This window comes from Aptenodytes forsteri, unplaced genomic scaffold, assembly GCF_000699145.1.
Source record: "Aptenodytes forsteri isolate BGI_AS27 unplaced genomic scaffold, ASM69914v1 Scaffold48, whole genome shotgun sequence".
NCBI lineage: Eukaryota > Metazoa > Chordata > Aves > Sphenisciformes > Spheniscidae > Aptenodytes > Aptenodytes forsteri.
In genome coordinates this window covers 44,618-72,387 of record NW_008794744.1, presented here as the reverse complement: position 1 = coordinate 72,387, position 27,770 = coordinate 44,618, and the positions used below count along the sequence as shown (strand labels likewise).

Here is a 27,770-nt window from a genome sequence, read left to right as displayed (position 1 = left end):
GGAAACGCTTCTTATACACACAGACCTAAATCTCAAACACTGGGCCAGAATCTTAAAGGAGAAAATCTAACTAGCAGAGATATGAAACACCATTACTTAGCCATTCAACCTGTATTTTATTTGTGTGCATAAGGTATGGAAAAATGAAGAGTCAGTTGTAGCAGATATTGCTCACTTATAATAGAAGAGCATTTGACTGAAAGGCATTTTGTGAGATGACAGAAAAGAAAGGTTTACAACACAAACATAGACATTTTATTTTGGGCATATGATCTTTATTTAAACTGTTACATAGGAATAGCTTTATAGAATAAGATTTCTGTTTCTCTTTCCTCCTATGTCTGTTCCAAGCTTTGATGTTCATAGTTTAGTTCCCACACTCTTCACAGGATGAAGAATTATTTATGTACAAAATTATACTCTGAAAGGCACCTCAATCAACATGACACCTTTATATTTATTTGTAGGATATCACTTGCACAAACTGAAGTGACAGCAGGGAGTATACAGTGAACACAAGTCATCAAGAATAATAGTTATAAAAGAAGAAAAATAAAGAGTGGCATACGAAAGTTTCTTCATTACTCCTTAGTATATTTATAATCAATCAATTTCCTCTCACATTTTCCAGCTCTGTAAAATATGACCTGTATATCTTCCCAGAGTTTGTAAGCCATACAATTCCAAGTAGCCATGGTTAAAGGCATTTAATAAACTATTTTATAACATGGCGTGATAATTTCCCCATGGGGATAGTCACCGGACACATAAATTGTTCCTTTGCCAGGACAACACTTCCAGTTCTTGATAATGATGTTTTTGACTAGCTTCCAGGAAAAGCTGCCACTTGGTTACATCCATGTTCGGTTCCTTTGCCAGTGATCTTCTATCCAAGTCACAAAGTTCACAGATGAAAACCTCAAGTGTCCTGCACAAAAACTCAAGAGATACCATCTCCCCCGCAGTCAATGTTACACCATGCGTACATACACTCACATACAGTTTTGCAAAACTTAGTTTACCAACCAGCTTTACCCATGGGAAAGTAACTTTACTGCTTTTGCAGCTCAGGGGTCCATTTGCCTGGGGACTCTCCTGTTTCTGGGAGCTGCCTGTGAATTCCATGATGATGAGGCCCGATGGAAGTAGAGAGCTTTGTACCAGCAACACCGATGGCCAAGCTCAGCAGCAGTGACTTGCAGCAGCTCTTTGTTCACAGGAGCATTGTGTCTGTCTCAGTATCTCACAGGTTCCATTTTAGCAGATCTGAAATCTTTATGGCGAGTTTCTCCCTTCGTCCTCCTTTCTTAGTGTTTTTGGAAGAAGGAAATGGAGAAAAAAAAAGCCCAGAAGAACAACTTACACCAGGATATCACTTCTCTTGCTGCACCATACAACCAGTGTTATCATGGCACATGTCAGCATGACTGGGATCAAGATCAGAGTTGTGAGAATTTCATCCGGTGGATCTTCCCAGTGAACCTTTTCTGAAGTACAGTTTGAAAAGAATTGTTTATGAATTCCAGTGATAAAGCCCTCTGCGAGGGGGTTTGGCCAAAAACAACTTGCGTTGTTGGCTTCACGTTCTGTGCACTGGGTAAAGTTGTCATAATACCTAGGACAAGAAGAAAATGAAGAGAAGTTTAAATAGAACACATATGTGTATTACACTTAGAGAAAACTATATAGGTTGCCATATAGAATCCGTAAGAGTGGGTCTATCACATAGATACTCCTGAAGGACCTTTAATGGAAGCTGTGGATACCAAATACTACACAGTGAGCCAGAAGGAGAACTGACTCACACGTACTCATACAACTGAGAGATTTCATGTGAAATCCTGAGATCCCAGATGGACAGTGGTCAAAACCCTGTCTTTGGGTGCTGTTACTACAGCCAGGACCTCCTAATGCCACTTAAGTAGAATTAGAACCCACTCACTACAGACATCTACAGTACCTTTAAAAAACATACACACAAATGAGCCAAGAACAGGACATTTTAAGAAAAATATGGATAATTCATGCCTCATCTGTCACTGGACATGATGTTGTGATGCTGGGACCAAGCCACAACATACATTACTGTCTAAGAATTTCAGTTCTGTTGTACTCTCAGGCAGTAAGAAGATAATGGGAAAATAAACACACAGAAAGTTAGCTTTTGACAACCTTTATCTTTTCCCCAACTCCAGCAAATGCCCAGCGGGGGGGGGGAAAAAAGAAAAAATCATTCCTAATGACACATGTTTGCAATGCTCATGAAAGATTGGGAACCCCTTGTAATGCCTAACACTTGATTTCAACACAGCATGTGCTGAAATTTACCTGTCCAGGGATAACATACTTATGAGAATTGGCTACCCCTCAGGAAAAAAAAAGGAAACAATAAGCCTAAATGAGTAATCGGATGGGTTTTGTGGTGTTATCATAAGCCAAAGAAATTCAGGAAGCGAATGGCGTTTGGGGACGGAGATCGGAAATTAAGAAGACGAAGACTGTCTGGTCAGTACATGAATAGGGCAAGAAATAAGGAAGCTGAATTATTGTCTGTTGCATTTTTAAGTGTTTCTTTCAGTCCTGCGTGACTCAATAAACTCACTTCAAAGGGAAATTAAAAATAGAAAGGAGAGATACGAGAAACCACATGACACCTCAAGGGATAGCATCCTGCACTATTATCTGAAGGCCCTACCCACCTTTTCAGTATGTATAAATACGGTAACTCCTGATGAATGACTTGTTCTGACATTAAGTACCACAGGGGACTAATGCTGACTCAGTCCTTTGCTGTGTAGTAGTGGAGGACAGACATTCAGTGTTTGGGTCAAGACTGAAGTCCATTGTCTATTGCCTGTCTGTCAGGGGAAATGTCTGCCTGCCCATGCTACAAGCACATAGGTTGAGAATACAGGCTGCAGAGCATTTACGTTCTCAGGGCTGTGTTCACAGAAGAAGAAAAAGCCTCACAGAAAGGTCCTTCCGCAGTCTCCTCACAGTTCTCATTCTCAGGGAGTTTGAGCTGATGCTGCTTTATTCATAAGCAAAAACACTGGATGATCTGACAAGTCCACACCCAGATGCTCTGGCACGCAGATGCATATATGCACAATGTATGTGTATTTTAAGCAAAGTAACTAGAAAGGAAGCTTTTGTGACAACGTCAGCAGCTGCAGGGAAACAACAGGAAATAAGCTAAAAATAAAATACAAATATTAGCTGTTTGTTATTTTAATAGTGTCATTCTTCCATGCGACCCAGTAGCTTCCATTCTTTATGTCCTTGGACTAAATTAGAAGCTAAAGATGTCTAGCTGAATAAGGGAGAGACAGTCCCAGAGGACCTGAATAATAATACATCTAAAGGCATGCCTACAAGGTTCGACAGACCTTGCAGAGATGGCAGAGCTAGTTGCCCAGACAGGTCAGTGCTCCGTCTAGCACAGACACCAGGCAGGGCTCCAGAGAGCGTCGGGCTCTGCTCTGGCCCTGCTCTGGGCCATGCTCTGGTGAGCAAGCTTGTCCCATCAATGGCTGCTTCAGCTCCCCCCCGCCGCTGCCCCAGCCGCTGCAATTTGCCCATCTGTTCATGCAGAATAACAAAAACAACAATAAATCCTGGTGACCTTTCTTTTTTCCTTTTTTTTTCCCCTGGGTGTGAAATCCTATACAAAGTTCACTGTTCTTCCAAGAATTCTGTAGACTTTTTTCATAAGTGTTAGATGGTGTAAACAAAAACATTTCCACTGATTTTGCATTTCAAGTACAACATAACTAGAAAAATCTGGTTAAATGTTGCCAAAAGGCCAGATAAAAGTAATTAGGGTTATATTGTATTTGAAAGACCGAATCCCTAAGAGCCAAAATAGAATAAAAATGTTATCTTAATAGTTTGAATTCCTTACAATTTTCCCTTAATACCCTCTCCCTCAAAAAAAAAGCTACCTGCACTATAACTGTTTTTTCACACAATCATGAAATGTAGATAAGAAAAAATCTCAACTATTTGAGAATTACATGTCTGCCAGTAAAGCTCAATTACATGTCTGCTAGCAAAGCTCAATTCACTTAAACATTTATGTAATTTAGTAATTTAGAGTTTATGCAGTGCAACATAAAGTTCACATTAAAAAAAAAAAATCCTCTGCATGGTACTGTGTAACAGCTGCCTCAGAAGGGAGCGACTGAATCCTCATTACTACAGCATGGGCGTTTTGTAGTTGATCAATTGGTTTGCAAGTTGTTGGGCTTTTTTAAGAGAGAGGTAGGGGTTAATAGATATTTAATTCCAATTCGATTCTCCTATGCTTAATTCTCTTATGCCTTATGTAATTTTCTTTATTCAAATGATAAAGGCTAGAGTAGGAAACCTTTTCATTCTGTATAATAAAATGCCTATCACAAAGACGCGCTGGCCTCTGACCGGAGGTACTTCAACACAAATGCATAAAAATTACATACTTTGTGAAAGGAAAGAACGAGAAATGACATCTTCTACTTATTCCCAGAACAAGTAATTGGAGAGCAGTACAGTAGCACAAGCTCCTTCACCTCTCAGATTATAAGGAGGTGTGGGAAGGTTATTAGTCTCCATGCTGAGTCACATTTTCATCTCTTTCAGGCTAGCTATAAGGACCGTAGTTAGGTAATACTCAGAAAAGGTGTATTCACTGGGAGCCAGGTCACAAGCTTTGTGATCAGCGGGCTGAAAAATTAATGTATCTGTGAGTTTCAACTCAGTTCAGTAGGCCAGTACTGAAAAACAAGAACTAAGCATAGTCTGAGCACCAAAATTCATATAAAGATATGCTTTCCCCTGATACGCTCAGAAGAATAATTGTAAGTTTTATTGAGGAACCAACTACTTGGTCACACTGCATGTTTCAGAGAACATGAAAAATACTTAATTCATCTTTGGAGCAATCTCTGAGCTGTAACACATTTGTCTTGAAGGACAATTTTCAATATTCTAGAACAATACTTCATTTTCAGAGCACAAACAGTTTTTCTTCTGTACTTTATGTTTCCACTAAAACAGATAATAACAATCGTGTGGTTAGTTTTTGTAAAAACTGTGGAAAATTACATTTTGTGAGTTATTTTACCCATAAGAAAACATATTTTTATATGTTTTTATATATACCTATAACCAAGAACCTGGACAATAGGCAGTTATTATCAGGAATGCTAGTGCACGTTTGCCTTCACGGGACAGTGTTTCATGGAGTGCCCACTCAAACTATTTAAAGAGACAGCTGGAAGTATTACATCTCACCCATCTCAGGGTAGCCAGATGCCTACCACTCAGGGCACTGCTCAGTCTAAGTAGGGGCTTGAATCTCATCCATAGTTTCCCACATCCACAGGGAGGAATGTGGTAAATTCTTGTTCTTTCTTCCTCAACATCCCTGCACAGAAAAACTGCAGAGACGATTGGTTTACAAACACAAAAAAAAATACAACTCCCTCCTCCAAATTTTCATGAGACCAAGAAAACAAATAGATTGTTTCATTAAGAGTTCTAACAAATGAGCACTTTCCAAAGAAAAATCATTCTTTCAAAAAAGCCCAAACAATTCTCAAAAAGCAGAGTACCATATATCATGTTACTGAAGACAAACTTCTGAAGGCAGTTGCTGGCTGCAGCCAGTAGACCCACCCACAGTTCCAGTAAGAGAATTTTGCCACCTCTCCAGCACTCATGGATAGACCACCCCAGAGACACTCTGCACACAAGCAGTCAGGGATGTTTTGCCATTGCTTAATGAGATGGGTCAGGAATTAAAAAACAAAACAATCACTGCACTTTCACTATCCCATTTTACATAAATCAGTTTCATGATTAGTGATATAATTATGGAAGGGTACAGCAGGGTACATACATTACAAGTTAATTTTGTTATTTTGAGTCCACTAAGTATTCAGAAAATACAGGGAAAATTCCCTCTAGCATAAACAAGTTTTGATGTAAATCAGGTAATAGATACTCAAGGGACACACACTCCTTCTGCTAATCTACAATCCTGGACAGGAATCTAGAGGTACTGCTCCAGGATACTACAAGTTATGAGGTGTATTTTAATAAAGATGTTTAATAGAGACTCTTTTTTTTTCCCCCAGATGGTTCAACCAAGAAATTTCTTCATACATAGCCATATATTAAATTAAGAGTTCAAAGTAAATCATCATCCTTGTAACCTTCAGACTGGGTAGTCTGGAATGAGAAATGCTGAATTAATAATAATTATAAATATCATATGATGAGAAAGGCTCTTCTTACAGCATTTCCAGATGAAGTGGAGGCAGGAAGTACCAAACAACCTCACTGAAAAAAAGCCTATTCTTGTGTGATATGCAGACAGATTCTATAGAATTTAAGGGTGTAACAGTCTGGATGAACTTCAAATAAGGATCCAAACCTTAAGATGATTATCTCCTGAGGTTTCACCATCACATTAAAAGGAAAGCTTTAGTTTTATAATCAGCTATGAGCCTACAAATACGGTGGAATATTTCTGAGCTTTTTTCATTCAACATCTCTCCAAACAGATTTGTGTCTGTATCTCACCATTCCTTTAATCACGTATCTCCTGCCAAGAGGCACATTCTCACAGACACACTTCTACCTCCCCAATCAGATCAGATCTGCTGTTGTGCATCTCCAACATAGAATTCAGCCAGAAGAAAATAATGCACTACAAAACATAAGGAAGGAAATGAATGTGGGGGGAAAATAAAGGCAAAAACCCCCTTGCTGGTTTAATGACAACATTATAAAGTATAGTTTACTCTCATGCCACTAAATAATGGGCATTGTGACAGTTTTACTCACTTGGGTTGAAAATAATAAATACATTCTGCTGTCCTTTGAAATAATTACAGATCTCCACCCTTGGCTTCACATCAACAGCTGTATGGAAAATGAAAAACGGTTGAATAAACCTAACTGAAAACCCTAAAATGCACAACTATTACTAAATTGTTTTTAATTTGCTAAAGATACAGCAAGAAAATGTAAATATAAAGACAACTGTAGACTCCAAACAGATTTGTGTCTGTATCTCACCATTCCTTTAATCACGTATCTCCTGCCAAGAGGCACATTCTCACAGACACACTTCTACCTCCCCAATCAGATCAGATCTGCTGTTGTGCATCTCCAACATAGAATTCAGCCAGAAGAAAATAATGCACTACAAAACATAAGGAAGGAAATGAATGTGGGGGGAAAATAAAGGCAAAAACCCCCTTGCTGGTTTAATGACAACATTATAAAGTATAGTTTACTCTCATGCCACTAAATAATGGGCATTGTGACAGTTTTACTCACTTGGGTTGAAAATAATAAATACATTCTGCTGTCCTTTGAAATAATTACAGATCTCCACCCTTGGCTTCACATCAACAGCTGTATGGAAAATGAAAAACGGTTGAATAAACCTAACTGAAAACCCTAAAATGCACAACTATTACTAAATTGTTTTTAATTTGCTAAAGATACAGCAAGAAAATGTAAATATTAAGAGCAACTGTAGATGTAAGCAGTAGTTTATACACCTAATACCCACCTTCAATGAGCAACAGAAACTACTACATTAAGGAAACGTAGAACAAGGAGGGAAATGTAGCCTGACACCAGGTACTATGTTATAAAGATGAAAAATTTAGTAGCACTGGAATTTTACCAAGCCAGAAGCTTCTACTAGCAAGTGGGCTTTGCCTTCCACCACTCCTGCACTATATTTAATGATTACTTAGTTGTAAACTCAGCCCATTTTTGGGGAACACCAGTTCAGAGAGGAAGTATTCTCTGAAGCGATCACTACGCCATGTCTATAGGAGCCAGTCCCATAACTCCCTTGAATTAGACAAAAATCAAAAGAGTAAGCAAAGGAAAATCCTAATCCCACAAAAATTTAAGCATATGTATCCAACTTCTTATATGCACCACACCTCCTAAGCAGCCATTGCCATCAGTGATGATGTGTGGAAAAAGACGTACTTAATATACTGAAGAGCCTGCACTGGGTCTCAGATGCTGTCAGCCACCTCACGAATTCCCACCTCTCCAGCCGAGAGAGAAACAGAGACATAGGGAATGCACGGTGGAGGGCACAGGAAAATGCATGATGCAAGAGCAGCATGTGGAACTGGCATCCTGCAATCCAAACGCTGAAATGCTCTGCAAATGTCTGGCTTGCAGATGTTCATTGATGTACTGTATCTTTCAGATAAGAGTTTGTTTTGCTCCTTAGAGATGATTACAACATTGCAGTGTCACTGCTCTATGCAGTGATCTGGCTCAAGAGCTGTGGCTTTAATATCGTTTGTCTAAACCATTATTTACTATGCTATTGCATGAACAACGAATTATGTCAGAATACATTTCTTAATCATGAACTCATCAGGGACAAACTGAACTTCTCCAAAGCAATCCTTCCTGAGCTATCTTTCAGAGTAGCAATGAAGAAATACGTGCTATTTTAGTGATGAACATGAATTCTCCTGGAAGTTGCCACGTTGAGGCAAATCCCTTCACCAGTTTGACACAACAGATATTAAGTCGCTATGTTAATTAACACACACATTGGACTCTGCATTTCTGGCTTAAAATTGTACATTTCTTCATCGTAAGAATAGGGTCATCTGTGACTTGCTGCTTTTAAATCATCACTGCTCAGTTTCTAAAGATGACTTGAATTACAACTTTGATGACAGAGCAGCTGATAGAGACCACAGTTACAACCGCAGCTCATTTCTGCGTTAAGCTCCTGAGACACAGCAAAGTTGCTTGTTAACGAGTTCCTTGCTAAACAGATGTCCCCAGGTTTGCAGCAGCAACGCCGCTATCTCAATTCAGAATGAGCTTAACATGAAACAGTGCAAACAGGACTGAGGATTTGGTACTATTTTAGGAAGCCTGATGCCTGCTCTTTGCCCTGGTCCAACACCAGCAGCTATTGTAGTAACACGGACATTTGATGGAAAACAGAGAGAATGGCAAGGGGGAAAGAAGGGCCATTTGTTATTCACTGAAAGCTGAAAGAAAGCAGAGTAATTTTTAAAACAGACTTTAGTGCTGTGAGCTAAAAAAGACACCTCCAATTCCCAAACCTTGAGAAGAAAGCTTAACCACAAAATGGTATTAGGAAAGAGAATAAGACTGTATGTGTAAGAGAAAGAGGATTAATTAAAAATGTACCTTTTTACTATATTGTACCCTTCATTTTAGAAAACTGTGATATTACAGCTAATGAAGATAACAACAATTCTGATGTATTTTCTCACTTTTCCTCTTTTTTCTGTCTTGTGTGAAGGGTTGTTTGGGACATATTTGTTTTTTTAATATTTTGTGCTTAATTTTATTTTATGAGCAGAGCTTAAGCGTGTAGTGTGGGTCTGGAGGGACATGAGCCCTTATGAGATCTACAGCAATTGTTTAGAGACAGATTTTTAAAACTAGTGAAATCCCTAAAGACAGTCACTAAAAGCCCTTGAAATTATGCATGTTATTTGTAATTTCAGCTACAATTACTCCAAAAGTATTTGGGAATTCAGGTCGTATCACCAAAAACCAAGGGCGCTTTAACTTGGCACAGATGACAAGGTTTCTACACTCTGCTGTATTCCTCCTCCTCCAGCACCACAATATGCACTCTTCACGAATCAGTTTCTGAACCAGCATGCTGTACAGCACGACGCTGGAGCACCACAAGGAACTGTGGAGGTTTGTCATGCAGATGCTCATGAAAAAGAGGTGTTGCCAACCCAATCTGCACGTGCTCATCAGTTAGACATCTCTGTTCCTTATTTGTCCCTCTGTAAAATGAGGCTAACGAAGCATTGTCCAACCTCACAAAAATACTGTGTAATAAAAGACAATATGGTCTCTGATGACTACCTTAATAGGGACCATATGTGTCATATACAAATAGTTGGCACCCAGTTTAAATGTCCAAAAGGTTCCCAAGTATATTACAACAATCCCTGTATTATTTGATTGATAGCCTTTTAAGTGTTAAAATGAAGCCCACAGTAGCTGTATCTGTTTCTCATTCTGAATCCTGTTTGCTGTGCTGCTCAAACTGTACGTAGCAGGTTAAACAAAGCAAAGAAAGCCTTCCCTTTACAATTTCTGCTATGAAAGAGCCAGAAAATGTGACATATTTTCCATATCACTTCACAACATCTGTACTCAAAAACTCACGCATGTAAGTATCCCTGCAGTGACAGTGAGAGACCAGATACCACTGAAAAATGAATAAACAAATAAAACCAGTGTGGATAACTGTACGGTTTTGGTTTCAAAGTCAGAGAGCAGTTACGAAATGCTAGCAAAAATAAAACAATTTCTAAATAAGGAATGGTAACACAAAAAAAGCGTGCAAGACTACTATTTCAGACACTGACTTCTATACGCAAACAGTTTAGTGGTTTGTATTTTTAACTAATGGATATAGGCAAAAAAAATATTGCTAATAATGCCTATGTGTCATCTAATACCTTTCGTTCATTAATTTGCAAAGGAAGCAAATGTCCTCATTGTTTTCTAGATGAGAAAACTCAAACATAGTACGGAATCACAATTTGCCCAGAGCAGAGTAGTTCATGCCAGAACTGGGAATAGAGCATGGGTCTCCTGGGCTCAGGATGAGGCTCTAGATACAACCCACACTGCTTACAAGGACTCTGATTCTTATCCTGCAACTGGGGTACTGAAAACCACCCTCTCCTTGTGAAATCTCCACTGTTTGAGCTACGTACATACACACACACACAGAGCATGACTTACATATGACTGACTGTTTTTTAAGAGAAAGCGGAGCTCCAGAAAAGCTCAGTCTTTGGGGATTACTTGGACAACAGAGCACCAGGTCTTCCAGAACCTGACAGAGGGGAATGGAAGGATGCCCTGAACTTCTTTCTGCTCTTTCCTCTGCACCTGACTGACATACACAGGAAAGGAAAATGCTGTCCACACTGAACTCAGGGACAGAAAACAAAGCACAAAGTTACACATGAGCAATTATCTCAGAATATACACAAAATTGCAACAGCCTGAAGGAGATCCATGAGTGACTGACACCCGAGCTGCTCATTTGCAAATAAGGAATATATGAACTACCATCTTTAATTCAAAGTATAAAAGACACCCTGTACCTCAGTCCTGAGCACATGCAAGACGCTCTGCTCCTAGAGAGTTCATGCAAGCTTTGATATAAATTCCAGTTTCATTTATGTTACTGAAGACTGCAACACAGTTCCCACGTTAAGGGGAACTCAGTTACAAACTAATTCTGCATAGTTATCCACCTCCTCTCTCCCTTTGTTTCCACAAAAAGCAAACCTCAGCACACAGGCCAGATGAGACCCCCAACATGCTTCATCAGAGGCCTAATAACGGGCTATCAGAAGAGAAAGCTTCTGGAGCATTGCACAGCAAGTGAACCACACCACAATACCAGAAATCAGACAAAAAAGGAGGTGGGACTCATTACATCTTGCTTTCATCTCGCTTCATTCCCCTGCAAATGCATCAAGTTTGTATTTTTCACCCGAAGACCGAACCCCTGCCTACATTCAACAAATGGCCTGCCAATTTTAAGTTCTGCACAGATCCTGCAAAGCTCACTGAAAGAAATTTATGTTACATAGACTTGCATTTCCTGACAACTGAAATCATACTTTTGAGACATGCTGCAATTAAGACCATAAAGGTGAAGAGGTAAAACAGATTTAAGAATTCACAATACTTTTGTGACTACTTTAAACTTGATTTTCACACCTACTGTTTCTCCCTTCCACAGTTTCTCATTAAAACAATGACCTCGACAAAGATCTTTGATGTCTGGGAAAATGCACATTTCATAGCAGAAAAGAATAAGTCAGGAAATAAATAATTCCATTTAACAATAGACCACAGACGTTTGAGTTCAGCCTAGCCACACAAAAAGAAATCTCAGTGTTCCTTAGATATATATATGGAACAGGAAATGTTCTTAAGAGACCAACAGCATTTATGTGCCCTAAAGAATCTGATCTTTCAGAATAAACTCAAGGCACTGATTCCAGTCTTAAATACAGAAAAATGCATGGACACCTGATAATAGTTTACTCCCTAGTGAGAGGCAAATTTTTGCTCCTGGCAATGCCTGTGCAGCAGGCTTGCTGTCACCTATGGAATCTCGTCACCGTCAACTCATCTGTGACCAATCACCACCTCTCCAGGTACTGCAGAAAGGGAACATGGTCCTTGACAGACAAAAAGCAGGTTTTGTACTTGCTCATGGGTAGCTAGGTTCTTCTGTACTTTCAAAACATGTCAGACTTCTCACAAGATCTGTTTTGCAAGCCTGTTTGTCCTAAGATTATATGAAGTACTGTTGTGGTGGGTGTTACCAACTGATACTGTCTTCTACTCTCTCCAAGTGCTATTGGCTTTTTTTTTCCCCACAATGCAGAAGCAAGCTTTGCTTTTGGAATGACATACTGTGCTGCTAGCTTTAAAGTAAGCAAAATGATGCATGGGAGCAGTTTAAAAGACAAACCTGCATGAGCAGCAGCAGAGTTTGCAGTTTGTCTGGGGCCCTGGTTAGTCAACTCTCTTGAATAACTAAGTCTCAACAGCAAAACAAATGCATACAAAACCACAAAGACACCTTCCCTAACATTGCAGTCCCCAGCAGAACTCCTGCTGATTTGCAAAAAAAGATGTGCTCCTTTCCATCAATGGAACTCTGCAGCAATGAACTAGCCCCTAATCCTTTAAGAATTAATCCTACCATTAAACCAAACATATTAATCCTACTATTATTGATCTATTTCAAAATGTAGATGAAAATCTAGATAAGCATGGACATTAACTGCTTTACTGGCAAACCAATGTGGGAGTGGTCACTGCTAAGCTGCAGCAATGTTCTGCTAAACTTAGGTCTAATGAAATGTAATGTTCCCATAGGAACAGAGTTCCTCCTCCAGCCAAATCACTGAACACACTGAAAAATCCTAACCCTCAAATTCAGCAACAGGAAAAACAAAATTACAGCTAAACCACAGACCTAGAACGGAATTCCTCAATAGTAATGTTTTATTGCTATTTAAATCATCACTTCCAGACCCAGATAAAGGAGGTGGTGTTCTAGTGAGAACCAGCAGTAAAAAAGCCTCCCTGTAAACAGCCTACATAATGTTGTCAAAAAACTCCTACCTTCAATACCATAAAGTGGCAAGGGACTGAACTGTATTGATTTGGCCAAGCAGCAAGATAATCGTTTCTCACGAATCATTCCCTGGAAAGAACTTAGGTAACTCTTAACACAGCAACTTTCCCTGTAATTACAATTATACAACGTTAGTCCATAAGCTTTATTCCTATGGTAAATGAATCACAAATAAAAAGATGCTTTTTCAATCTGTAGATCAGTAAGCCACTAAACCAACACAGTGCAATACAATTATACCACGGTAACTTTCAATTAGCCAGCCTGAATATTAGAAACAATTTAGCCTTACCTACATGCACCTCAGAATAAGCTCATGTATCTCATTTTTGCAGACAGTTTTGCCCAGCTCCATTCTCCTGTGGAGCTGACTGGTATCGTTCCCAAACTACCTGGTGTAAAGGAAGGCAGTTGAGCTGACATTACACTGCAGCTGGTGCTGGAGCTTTTGTGTGGACACGTCCACTGCAAGACTCCTTTTCTTCTGAAACTCAAATCACAGGTCCCTACTCAACTCCAAAAGCAATAATTCATACGAATGAGAAGAAAACTTGTTTGCTCTCATTTGAAGAATGGGGATCTCATTTGCAGAACTGTAGCCAATAGTGAACATCACAACTTATTAGTAAACATATTTTTATGCTTCTGCAAAGTGAGTCGTGCTTTCAGCACTACTTGGAAATGAAGAATAGCAAGACCCACATCAGCTAGACAAATGGTAAGTGCCCTTGTTGATCAAGTCCTATCCCATTTAAATTCAAAGCAATATCACTCGAAGTCTAAGGAATGCCATAGCAACATTTGTACAAGATTACTGAGCTTCGTTGTTCCAAGATTTCTATAGCCCCTCCAGCTTCTTTCAAGAAAAACAAAGCTGAATGTAAATGAATCTAACAACCAAGGGAAAGGGGGCTTGACATGTTCCTTGATATCTTCAAGTAAGCAGAGTCAGAGAGAACAAAATTAAAGGACCCTGAACAATGTCTGTGAAGGTTAAATTTTGAGTTCTTATTGTTACAAAATAGCAGTTTTCCTTCCTGGAGTATTCTGACTGCACAAAGCACTATCTGTGTGTAGAAAACCTCAGTTGTGTCAAGTTTACAAATTGGCTGGTGACACTGCACCCTCAAATACCACCACCCCAATCACAAATGAACTCTTACATTTGTCACTTATTTCCTGCTCAGCATGGCTCTTTAGCTCCCAGTTGAAATGCCAGAACAGGTGGCTGTGGACTTTCCATGCACAAACAGGTATTTGCTTGCAGTCAGTAGAGAAAAAAAATACAACTTAACAGCACGCTGAAAGGAGGAATTGTACAAAAGCACAAGATAGCTCAGCAGCTCAGAGAATTTAATTGCATTAACCATCCTGAGGACAGTTATCTTGATACAAGGGCATTATACTGAACAATTCAATACTGTCCAGCAGTGATTCTTCTTTAAGAAAAACAAACAAAAAACACACTTCTCCCAAAAATCAGCCTAATTAATTCATATTAGAGTATTACTTTGAAGCAGAATGGGTCTGAATGCTAAATGTTGTAAAAGCACTAAGTACTTCCAAACCTGTGTGACATAACATGGTTTTTGAGGAAAAGAAATATTTCATAAGGACAGTTCTCTCAAAAAAATGTTCCAGCTGTATTTTGCTGTCTCTAGAATGGGAAAATTTTATCAGTAGAAAATACCTTCAGTGCATGCAAGCAATACATTTTCAGTTTAGCAGCAAGGACATTACATAGAACTGTTATTTTATTTGAGGTATCACATGCTGCAATTTTGTTAGACACATCTCTAATGAAGGGGAACAGCCAATACATAGAACAAGTTACAAGGAACAGAATTGCTACAGAAGCCTGTTCTCTCACTTAACATTTAACAGTCTCCAACCACTGAATACTTTTCATGGGGAGCAGGTAGCACATTTCTGCTTGGCAAGGCCTAAAAGAAAAGCTCTTCTGCCAGCAAAACAAACGTCCTTCAGAGAGCTGAAGGGACTGCTGCTAGAAAACAGCTTTTTTGTTCACATGATCTACATGACCTGCTTCTAGCTTGTATGGGGATAAAAGACTGCTTCCAGTGATGATTAATGTCCCCCTAAAAACTAAGAAGACAAAATAGGTCCATGTCAGTTGTCATCAGTTTTCCTGTCTTATTTACCAGGGTGGGTACATTTTCTTTCATGTTCCTTTTTTCACCAACATACCTGTAGCCCTTATTATTCTTCACATCCCTTGCCAAATTCAGATCCAGCTATGCTTTAGCTTTCCTGATCACATCCCTACACACCTGGGCAGCATCCCTATATCCTTCCAAGAATACACGTCCCTGGTTCCACTGCCTGTGTATTTCATTCTTACACTTTTGTTTGACCAGGAGGTCCTTACTCAGCCATGCTGGTCTCCTGCCTTCCTTGCCTGATTTCTTACACATAGGAATCGAGTGCTCTTGCTCTCTGAAAAAAATGTCTTTAAAGAGCTGCCAGCTCTGTTCTGCTCCTTTATCCCTGAGGGCAGTTTCCCAGGGGGTCCCATCCAGTAATTCCTTAAACAACTGAAAGTTTGCTTTCCTAAAATTCAGGGTCCTGACTCTACACTTCATCTGACCCGTATCCCTCAAGATTGTGAATTCCACCAGGGCATGATCACTGCAGACCAGGCTGCCACCAATCTCGACCTCTAACATGAACATTTCCCAGTGTGCTTCCAAAGGCCTTGTGAGCAGTGGTACAGAGTAGCTACAGAGATGGCAGCAGGGGCAACACTCTTTGTTAAGCAAAAAGCGAGGGATGCAATTCCCTCTTCAGAGAAAACAGAGTAAATCAAGAATTGCTTTAGAAAGGCACTCAAGCTACTGCCTGTTTCAGCAGCCTCGTAAGTATTCACATCTCCTCAAAGGCTGAGGAGTTGCATCCACTTTAGGTTCTTTTTCTTCTAAAGTTGAATAGATCCTCAAGATAATGCTGTATTTCAGACCCTCACATGCACACCTGCAATGCTGAGATGCAAATAATATAAAAATAAATATCAGAATCTTTACAGAACCACACAGGTTTTGCTTCCAAAGAGATGTTTTAATATGGCTGTTTATCTTCCCCCTTCTAGTTTGCTTTCCAAGACCCATGAAATGCTGAGTGGCTACACCAGTGTGTCTAGTCCCTTAATCCTGAGCTTTAACATCTGCACTTTGGATAGAGCTTTCGAATAATTCTGTCAAGAATTAAGGCCTGTGTTTCCAGTGCTCATCAAACATCTTGTCCACTACTCCTTAGTGTCTCACGTTCCAGTTGTCTGGTGCAAGCTTGGCAACACTTTCTATGTAACAGCGACTTCTAAAGCTGTGTTGGGGCCTGGCCCATGTCTATCAAGCTGCTGCCCAGCACCCTCAAAGGGGCTCTGAGGCCACACAAATGGGTATGGAGACCAAACCAGAAACCTAACCCGCAACTATAACAGTTGCTCCTGTAGTCAAGAAGAAACAGTGGAAGCAGGGGTCAACTCGGTTAGTAAGAGGAGAAGAAGCTCCTCCTGAGAGGGGGAGAGAGGAAGAATCAGAAGAGGCAGCCTATTCTGCAGCAGGACAGGTGAGGAAAGAGATATAAATCATGAAAGAGGCAAAAACTATCCAGTCCCTATACATGACCAAGCTCCAAGAGAGGCAAAAAGATTTCACCCATCATCCAGGTAAGCAAATTTCTACCTGGTTGCTCCAATGTTGGGAACGTAAGAGCAAACTACTTATAGCTCGGTGGGCCCATGTAACATCAGGACACGCAATGTACATTTGGGCTCAAGATTGAGGGGTGGACCTAACCACTGAAGCCATTGCACAGGTTATTCATGAATGTGAAACATGCACCACAATCAAGTGAGCCACGCCAGTAAAGCCTCTCTTGTGTGGCTGCAATATCAGTAAGGGAGGCCTCGCAGACTGATTATATCACACTGCCACAAACCCGCCAAGGCAAACGTCATCTGCTTACCATGGTAGAAGTAACAACCGGATGGTTGGAAACATACCCTGTAACCCAAACCACTGCCCAAAACCCCATCCTGGGCCTTGAAAAGCAAGTTCTGTGGCAACATGGCACCCCAGAAAGAACTGAGTCAGACAATGGGACTCATTTCCAAAACAACCTCATTAGCACCTAGGCCAAGGAACATGGCGCTGATATGATATACCACATTCCCTATCACACACCAGCCACCCGAAAGACTGAATGATACAATGAACTGTTAAAGACCATACTGAAAGGGGTGGGCGCTGGGACATATAAGCAGCGGGATGCAAATTTAGCAGAAGCCACTTAGCTACTTAATACCAGAGGATCAGGTAACTGACTTGGCCCTGATCAAACAAACCCCCTGCATATTGTGGAAGGAGGTAAGGTCCCTGTAATGCATGTGGGGAACTGGCTGGGAAAGACAGCATGGTTTGCTTCTCCCTTGGGAAAAGGCAAACCTGTTCGTGGGATTGCTTTTGCTCATGGACCCAGTACACTTGGTGGGTAATGCAGGAAGATGAGGAAATCCAATGTGTACCTCAAGGAGATTTAACCTTGGGGGGAAATAACCGATGATCTGAGTTGTCTATTTTAGGAAGTACCACAGCAGGAATCACCTAAAGAAATAAAGAGCCTTGCAAAAGCTGAACATGTGCAGCAGTGACCTAACCTGAGCTGATTTTGGTGTCCAGTAACTTAACACATCTCTCCTGTTCAGAGCAACCACCTTAACAGAGAGAACCCAAGTCATGGACTAAATTAACTCAGTGGTCATGTTATGGACGTTTCACAGGGATGACCTGTAGACTAAGGGAAGATATGTGTATAAATCAAAGGATGGGAAGGGGTGGTTAATGAGGATGTACTGGACAGTGTAGTTCCCAAGCAGGACGTAAATGGTATGGAGTAAGAGGTGGAGATTGTACTGGGCCTGGCTAGGATAGAGTTAATTTTCTTCTTAGCAGCTCGTATGGTGCTGTGTTTTAGAATTTTGACCTAAACAGTACTGATAGCACACTAATACTCTAGCTTTTGCTGAACAGTGTTTGCACAGCATCAAGGCCTTCTCTGTTTCTCACTCTGCCCTCTCCCCAGTGAACAGATTGGTGGGTGCGCAATAGCCTGGGAGGGCACACAACGAGGCAGATGACCTGAACTAACCAAAGAGATATTCTATACCATATAACATCATGTTCAGCAATAAAAGGGAAAAGAGGGGGTTTTAGGGAGGTTAGCCATCTTTTTGCTTGGGAACTGGCTGCACATTGGTCTACCCATGAGAAGTGGTGAGTGATTGCCTTTGCATCACTTGTTTTGTTTTGTTTTCTTCTTTCTCTTTCCATTTATCCTTCACTTTTTAAACAATCTAATTTTTAATTTCTTTTATCTTGACCCCCAAGTTTTCTTGCTTTTATTCTTCCTTTCCTCCTTCCCTGCCCCACTGGGGTGAGTGAGTGAGTGAGTGAGCGAGCAAGCAGCTGTGTGGTGCTTAGCTTCCCACCAGGGTTAACCCATGATATCTTTAATATAAATTCTTCCCTCTGGTTCAAAGTAGTATCTGAATTCAGAGCATTTTCTGTAGAAAATCGTTTTTAACTTTCCAAAAACATATATCCACAAGACACCTCATATTTAAAGTACAAGAATCGGAAAATGGAGGAAAGGCAAAAAAAAAAAGGTATGGCTCTGCAATTAACAGGGTTAATGTGTGACAATTCCTGCCAGCTGCACAGTTAAAATACTACCTAGGTAAGAATACAATTGGCCAGACAACATACCAGGGAACACCCTGCTGTTACAGATGTGTACTCTCTACCAGACCACACACGTACCTGTCAAGTGACGTCAGTTGACTACAAGTAGCACGAATCATTACATAACCACCCCTTACAGTCAAACAAATCAGGCTTGTGTTTCTGTAAGTGAAATGTAAATGTTAAATTTCTTACTTATGGATCAAGTTTCAAACTTTTTGTCAAGTTGGTAAACTAGTGAAAGCCCTTCGTCTTCTTGGGCTTCTCATGATAGGAGACAGCATGTTTCTGGGGCAAGCATTGAAACACATCACATGTTTTTGTGCCACTATATTCATCAGTATTTAAAATTTTACATCTAAAATTTTAATCCTTGTACTAGAACATGTGAAGGGAAACAGGAAGTACTCCAAAATTCAGACCCAAATGATCTTTTGATTTCTAGTAAATACTTCCCGGTGCCGAAAATCACAGATGCACAATCTCTGCTGACTCATCTGCTTTTTCTCTATTACAATCAGCTATTACTCTATCCAATTCAGATTATTTCACACTATGTCAAGGCAAAGGCAAAAACAGACTAAGATCTGGTATATTTTCTTTCCCATCAGCTTTGCCTCTCCCTTCAGTCTCATTAAGAAAACCATTAGCATTTTCTAGCACATATCCTCCTTCAAAGGCCAAGCATGAAGGAGATGAGAGCCCTGAGAAGCTAACACCACCATCTGAAGGTGCATTCCCACTATTCCTTGGCAGGTTAGATTTCAAAGCAAACTTCTGCATGCTTAGAAATGCGGCTGCCTTTATAGTCAGTGGAGACACTGGAATAATTGTAGGGTATGATGTATATGATCTCTTTTAAGACATCTTCCTTAAGTTTCTACTGACTATGAAGAGAGTCCAGGACAACTAGTACGTTGGACAGATGAATCCCACACCTGTTCTGTGTAGCAAAAAAAAGCATCACAAAAAAAAGCAAGCTAGTCAAGAATTACACTCAAATATGCCACCGTCAGTGATGGAGAAACATATAACCAACATTCTATCCTTGCATCTACCTAAGCTCAACTCCTTCCCAAAAGTATTACCATCAGAGTCACCATTGGTTTGCACAATCTTCCCTCCAGTCAGCCCTAGCAGTGACTCAGTCACCCGTTGAGGCAATTCTGCTTTCTCCCAAACACATCAGTCGCTTTGTTCATTCACCTCGTAAAGTTTGCTATGAATAAGAGCTTATTTGACACCACTTTTCTCAAAATGTTCCAACTCAATGCTAAAACCATTATTCCACCACTGCTTCCAAATGAAATGCTCACTCGACTTCAGTCCAATCCTCCAACACCGGGGGAGGAGCCAGAGTCAGGAGGGAAGAGACAGTCCCCAGCCTAGAGCTGCTCTGAGCTAGTTGTTCGCAGCACTCTCGGTACCATCTCAGCAGCTCAAGGCTTTTCTTTCCATCTAGATGAACCAAGCTGACACGCAAGCAGAGAAAATGTGGCTCTAATCCAGATCCGTACTACACAGCTGGGCCTCCAGACAGCTATGCAAAACAGGCACCTGTGAGCATAGTCATTTTTCTGACCAGCAGACAAAAACTCACAGGGAAAAAAATAACAGAAAAGCCCTCCTCATTCATTCCAGCTTACATCTACAAACAACTGCTTCGGATTCCATTTTTAAAAGAATACTAATGTGTCATCTGCTGAGTGGAAGCTGTTACTAGATTCCACTTAGTCCAAAGTAGCACAAGCCTTTTATAACACCACAGCATCATTTCTTAAAGTGGAAACAGGGGAGAAAAGTATTGGATGATATCCAGCTGTGACATAGAAATCATGGGTCAACCAGGCTTGCACTTTAAGAAACATGCACTGCACCATGTGCACAGAGTGAAAAATAAATAAAATAAAAAAACAATTCATCTGCTCCTAAGTTGAACTTTCCATCATAATTTCCATACCCCTCCTTACTTAATTTTTATGAGCACGCCAAGAATGTAGATTTTTTTCTGATTATTTATGGAAAATGGGTTTTATATACACCAATAAAATTCCTGTAATTACAAAATCCATTTGCTTTGGGAGGAGAGTGGCAGTTGTTTTCTGTTCCAAGCAGAACACAAATAATGGGAGTAAAAAAACTAATTACAGATCTTAAACTTCAGATCATGTCAACTACTAGTTAACATGAAAGTGATTTCTGCAGTTTTGAATAATAAACATATTCTTCCAAATTGCAATCTGTCCATGGACAGTTCACAAACGAGACCAAAATTGATGAAAAGTTAACCACAGAATCAGAGGAACAGTAACAACATTACAAAAGAATTTAAGGTATAGCATTAAGATCTGATAGGGGAAGTGCCATGTATAGAAAAGTCCTGCTTAACTACTATTCAAGTACATGATTATGTTTTAACATGACTTTGACAGTGCAGCCTGTACACCATTGAATGTGGATTTTTTCCTTTCTTACATCTTCCCCTCTTGCTCGTGGAGGTAAAGACATGTGCCCTCTCCCTAAGTAACAACTTCTTGTGGTTTGTGGCTTCCTGAGTCTGTTCTGACAACTCATACAGATGACAGAAGCAAATGGTGGACCCAAAGAACCCTACTCCTTCATCACAACTGTTTATGGAAGACTTGAGTGTTGCAACACTCGCTGGAGCTGCTTAAGGACAAGTCAGCAGCCTTCTAAGCAGGTGCAAAAAATACTACGGCAGGAGATTTTGGATGACATTCAGAAAGACTGGCTGCAGATCAGAAGCAGGGGGACCCAGCATCTTGAGGGTGTCACCTGACAGAGGCAGCTGGTTCTCAGCTTCTGGCTCTGCTGAGTTTATGCAACTTCTTCTTAGGTCCTGCTAAGCTCTACCTTAATTTGAGAAAGAACAGTGTAATATTGCACATCACCTGTGAAAGATTAAAAACCCTTACCATAAGAAAGCTATTATGGGGTCTGTTAATTTTTAAGCACTGTGACTAGCCAAGTAGTGAGTTTACTTTTTGAGCCTTTATCTAATTCCTCTTTGGATGATGAAAACACTGCCTTATTTTCACACTGATGGTAAAAAACCTATTTTTTTCCATGCACAGTGATAGCCAAAAGCAGAAACAATCTTACATTTTTGTACCTACTTTTTCATAAGTAGTAACACTAATACCTTACACCTGTACACTACATGTCAGCCTAGATATGCATTAGGTATATATACTCCCTAGTAATATGATGCAAAAATCCATGATAAATTACAGTGCAACGTGATAAATTATACATAACATAGACCATCTTAAGATCATTCTGCTTCTTAAGCTACCTTCCTGCAGATAAAAATCAGACTCAGGGCCTCAGTGATAACTCCCAGTCCCACAAGCTCCATAATGGAGGCAGACACAGAACCCAGCTCTAGATGCCAGAATGTTCATTTTAACATTTCCCTTCCCAAAACCCATCTATGTTATGAACTGATACTCACCTTAATATGAAATGGTACATTTTAGCAGTCATTGAAATGTGTGAAGGACATTTGTATACCCAAGAAAAATGTAAACACGTCAGTTTCATGAAAGCTGAAAAGAATGGTGCTCTTAATTGTTCACCTATGCACTATGCCGTGGCAAACTTTGCTCTTTCCACCCCTTACACATTCAGCTTTTATCACAGAAAAAATCTTTAATTTTACAAAGCTGCTGTACCTCTATTATTTTTCATAAGTACTATAGGCATTTCGTACATTGCCATCAAGTTTATCAATGCAGCTAGCAACTTATATGCCTGCCCTTTGCAAATTATACAATAGGCTGAAGAATGTGACTAATGTCTTTAAGAGTGCAGAACACTGCATTTGTTGTCTTGGATATACTTTCCAACATTGAATTATATACTATTTTGCAAGGGTAAATAGAAATGCCAGAACCCTGTCAATTAACCATGTAAAATACTTTTTTTAAAGTATCGTTATTTTAATAAACTTCCGTAATTGAAACAAGACCCTGAATACAGAACAAATGGGTAGTATTAATTCATACCTCGTTGTGCTGTCAACAGTTAACCACATGACTAATACCACATGTAGCTTGAAGCAAGAAAATCTATTTTTTTGCCTCTGCTGAGTTAATCCGGGTTATTATACGTTCGTGGTTGATCCGTTTAGAAAACAAGAATGTAGAAACTGTCTTGCAAACCAAAACAGAAGAACCACAAAAGTTTTTATTAAGTATTCATTTTCATAACGCATTTATCTTCTTTTGCATTTTCACTGCCTCTAAAAATATACTGTCCATGATATTGGCATTGCATAATTGATATCAGTCTATCAGTTATGCCATATTATTTTACCACCAAGTAACTTTAGACAGAAATCTTATGTATTGCTTATTTTGAAATACACTCTTTAATAATAAGCTCCATGAAGATTGTTTTCTACTACTGATCTTGCCACAGAAAAATTCAAAGAGGGCATGAAAGGTGTTGAAAGGGCATATCAGCTGATAGTCATGAGATTTAACAGTGGAGTGCTTTCTAACATCACCTTTAAATTGCTTACATTATTTTTTGCAAGTGACTTACTCATTAGGATTATTATATTCTTATATCTTGAACTATTTGTTGTTTGACTTGGTAAAGTAAGCACTGACATGCCGATCCCACCTTGTGGGTGCAAGCTACCAGCCATTAGTCCGATGCATCTACTGTGGTACACATCAATTTGACTCACAGCACCCTTGCTGAAATATTGTAACCAATGTCTTCTGGTGACCTTAACTTCACCAGTGTTGGAAACTCTTTCAGAACTTTAAGAAGCAATTATCAATATTTACATTGGTGACCTTTTGGCAAATGCCAGATTTCATTCTCTTTTTGAAAACAATGACTCATGACAAATAAATGTAACAGATGTCAAAACTTGTTGAAAAAAGCACTTGAAAAGCTGAAATCTTATTAAAAATTGAAAAGTTTTCAGCTATTGGTAATGAAAAGGTAATTTTTTTTTTCCTACTTAGTAGCAGGCTCAGAAGATCGCTCTCTTTTCTCACACTGGTGAGAACTTTCATAAAGATTTGCAAAATTATCTGTAAACTGAAGAACAGGAAGGTCTGAGCTCTTAAAAACATTGAAGAGATGAAGAATGGGCTGCAAAAGCATACTATTTTGGCATGATACAGTCATCATCATTTTCTCAATGGCAGACCCAGAGTCTCCAGTGGTTTAACAAGGAAGAAACAGTTATCCTTGATGAGGAACAAACTGCAACCATCTTCTCTTCTCCCCATTCCTCAGCAATGGTATCCCTGAGTTGAGGCTTTTGTAAACTGCAGTTACAACATGTGTTGTGGTATAAATAACAAATAACATTGTTTTATGTCACCAAATCTGAGCTCTTGGAAGTTTGTGTATTTAATTCAACAGCCTCCCAAAAGATTGGCCAATTTCTCCTTATCCTGTTCATTCAACCCATTTACTGGTTTCAAGAAAGCTCTTCAAAGCAAGGGTTTTTTTGTAAAAAGCAAGATTTTCCAGTGTCTAAAACAAAAACCCAAGAAATCTCATCATACAAAAAGCTGATAAGGCTTTACTGGTTTGTAGCATAGCTATTTCTACAATATGCTGCAGAACAAAGTGATGGCTTTGCATTTATAAGCAAAATGGTCTGCAGGTCTTCACAGAATTCATAAATGCCAGTGTCCTTAATACATCATTAATATTCAGAAGTCATATTTAGAATAATTCATTAAAAAGTCAATGTTCATGAATGTTTTTCACCACTTTTCTGCATCATGTGAGGTGGCCACAGCAGAGACAGATTCAGGAGTGCATCGCCATAACTTTGCACTAAAGAGAGAAAAAATATTGGAAACGAGTGTCCAAAGCCATAAGCCTATTCAGTCCCTCATCTGGAATTATCAAATAAAGATTTCATTTTCACAGCCATGAATTGTATAAAATGTCCTTCCCTCTCCTATGTAGTAAAGGAGAAAAACTATACCTGCATTAAGTAACCATATTTCAGCCTCTTGCATCTATCAGGAGGAAAGCAATTATGCGGTAATGGAGTATTCTTGCCTGATGTGGAATCCTGGTCTCTGAATTCAAACTAACCCCTTTATTCACATTCATCAGGACATACTCTTATCTACACAATATAAAACAAAGCTAATATATTTCATATGAAAGTAATGGAGATTAATCTGAAATGCAGTTCCTCTTAAAGATATTATAACATAGCCTCATTCAGGGAAAAAGCTGTGCCTTTGCATTACATTCACAGCAACTTTGCGGCTAGAACAGCTGATCCCAAACAGCGCATGAATGTACACATTTTCAGCACAGCCCTGAATCTGGCAATCTGGTGAGATTTTATAAACTGTAGGGTTCTTTTCTTTCCAATTTTTTAAATAATAGATGGCAAACATTACTATTTCTGCAGTGAAAAATTGCTATTGTCAGCTACCAGCATGATGGCAACACAACTGCTCAAATATGACATTCTTTTCCATTGCTTTACTTGCTTGCACCTAACTGATTTATAAGCTGCTTTGCTTTGCTTTTGAAAAGAAAGGCATGAGTCACAGAAGGAAAATAATAGGTTCTTGGGCGTAATTAGTACCAGTCTGGGTTTGCCACTGCTGCCATGACCTCTAGGAGTTTTCAGAAGGATTTTTTAATACAAAATTACTGTAAGTTTTGATATTTGAAGAGGTGAAAAATACACAGGTAGAAAGGATGAAATATCAGCATTATCTGCATTTCACTGAGAGCTTAAAAAAAAGCAGCAACGGTATCTGTATGGAAAGCCCAAAGGAAGACCACCCTATTAAAGAAGTAGAAAATGCTAGCATCTACCACAGCAGTCCCTGTTTTTCTATACTACATCAAAAACTTAATGGTAAATAAATTACACTGACATGAGGCCACATAAAGTGCAGGTTTCTTCAACCTTCCTTCACAGAGACACTAAGCTGACAAAGAATATTTCCTTCTACAAAATCTGGCCTGACAAATCTGGGAGGGGTTACACCAGGCTAAATAAGGAATTTTGGTTCCCTTCCCCAGTAAATCTTCAGGGAAAAAAGAGAATTACTCTTCAGACACATACAGAACATTATTCAAAAACATTGCAGAAGATAGTCTGGAGAGCAGGCAACAATACAGTAAGCTTTTCTTGTGCAAGCATATTTGTGATTTGCAGCATTTTACCATGACTTTGTCCAAGATAAAGCATAACCAATGTACTAGTCTGTCTACCAGGATATAAATCCTAACACAAATACAGACACACACACTCCTACATGGCACAGCTGAGGAAGAGTGGGACTCCCTTTAATCAGTACTATTCTGGATCTAAAATCACGTGTGCTGACCACTCAAAGGTTCAGCTCCAGGCAGCCCCAGTTTGTCTTTCGTGTGAGAAAATCACATGCAAAAAAACAGAATTGAGGCTTTTCTGATAATGTTGAAAAAAATGAGCCAAAGGTTGTGAGCTTTCTAGTTGTGAGACATGTTACTGTGGGAACGAATTGGCTCACACAAATCAGTGCCTCACCTTAGCTGCAAAACAAACCCAGTGGTTTGTCTGAGATTTTCACAGTACCTTCCTTTTCTACAGATGTTTTGACATTAGCAGCTGGATGCAATCACTGATCAGCATCTAGATCAGACTTCCTGCAGCAGTCAATGGGGAAGATGAAAAAAACTTATCCAACCGACCAAGAAAATGACTCATTTTGGAGGGCTCTTACATAGACACTCGGCCAGCAGAAGTTATTAGGTCCAAGCTTTAAGAACTGGGGGGACATAATTTCATCTTGGATTGTACATGTTTATTCCACAGTTTGTTTTCCCATAGATCTTAATGTCATCTGGCTTTCTTTTCTTTAATATTTTACTATGTTTCTTTGAAAACTAGGCACTTTTATGATTAGTTTCGTTTAGTTTAGTTGGGCCAAATTGTAACAGGCAAAACTCCCATTGACTTTAAAATTGAGCAACAGCTTTAGGATTATTTTTCCAGAAGATTAGATCAAATTTGGCGCTAGTCATGTACATCTTTTTTCCTCAATTCCTTTTTCCAATCTTCAACATCTGTACAGAATATGGGTGGACCTCCTTTATCATTTTCAATGGGATTGAAGCCTATTGCTTCTGTTTGTAGGATTCATTTTTGATGTAAAGGGTTCTGGAAAAACTACACTGAGGCTGTACAGAAAGTAAAATGGTTGTTCAGCGTGGGTACAGACCTTGGACCATGCTCACAGCAAAGCAGGGAATTCCACCAGGTACACACATACATGCAATGAATTCACTTCAGACTGTCCTGGTTTCGGCAGGGATAGAGTTAATTTCCTTCCTAGTAGCTGGTACAGTGCTGCATTTTTCTCAATCCCTTTGGCAGCAGAGTGCAGGCCACAGTTTGCTTTCACTTGGAGGGGCATCCAGTACACCTGGAACCAACTGCCCCAGGGGTGGAAACACAGCCCCACCATTTGCCATGGACTGATCCAGACTGCACTGGAACAGGGTGAGGCTCCGGAACACCTGCAATACATTGATGACATCATCGTGTGGGGCAACACAGCAGGAGTTTTTGAAAAAGGGAAAAAAATAGTCCAAATCCTGCTGAAGGCTGGTTTTGCCATAAAACAAAGTAAAGTCAAGGGACCTGCACAGGAGATCCAGTTTTTAGGAATAAAATGGCAAGATGGACGTCGTCAGATCCCAATGGATGCAATCAACAAAATAACAGCCATGTCTCCACCAACTAGCAAAAAGGAAACACAAGGTTTCTTAGGCGT

The 27,770-nt window shown here is 39.7% G+C and overlaps 1 protein-coding gene across 1 annotated transcript in view; it reads right to left on the bottom strand.

Moving 5' to 3' along the window:
- Nucleotides 1–268: 268 nt before the first annotated feature.
- The window catches only part of RAMP3 (receptor activity modifying protein 3), a 41,121-nt gene continuing 13,619 nt past the window's right edge, over nucleotides 269–27,770 (bottom strand). The window contains exon 3 of the mRNA XM_009274020.1: nucleotides 269–1,615. Coding sequence (XP_009272295.1) covers nucleotides 1,360–1,615 — 256 coding nt within the window. The 3' untranslated portion in view covers nucleotides 269–1,359. The remainder of the gene's footprint in view (nucleotides 1,616–27,770) is intronic.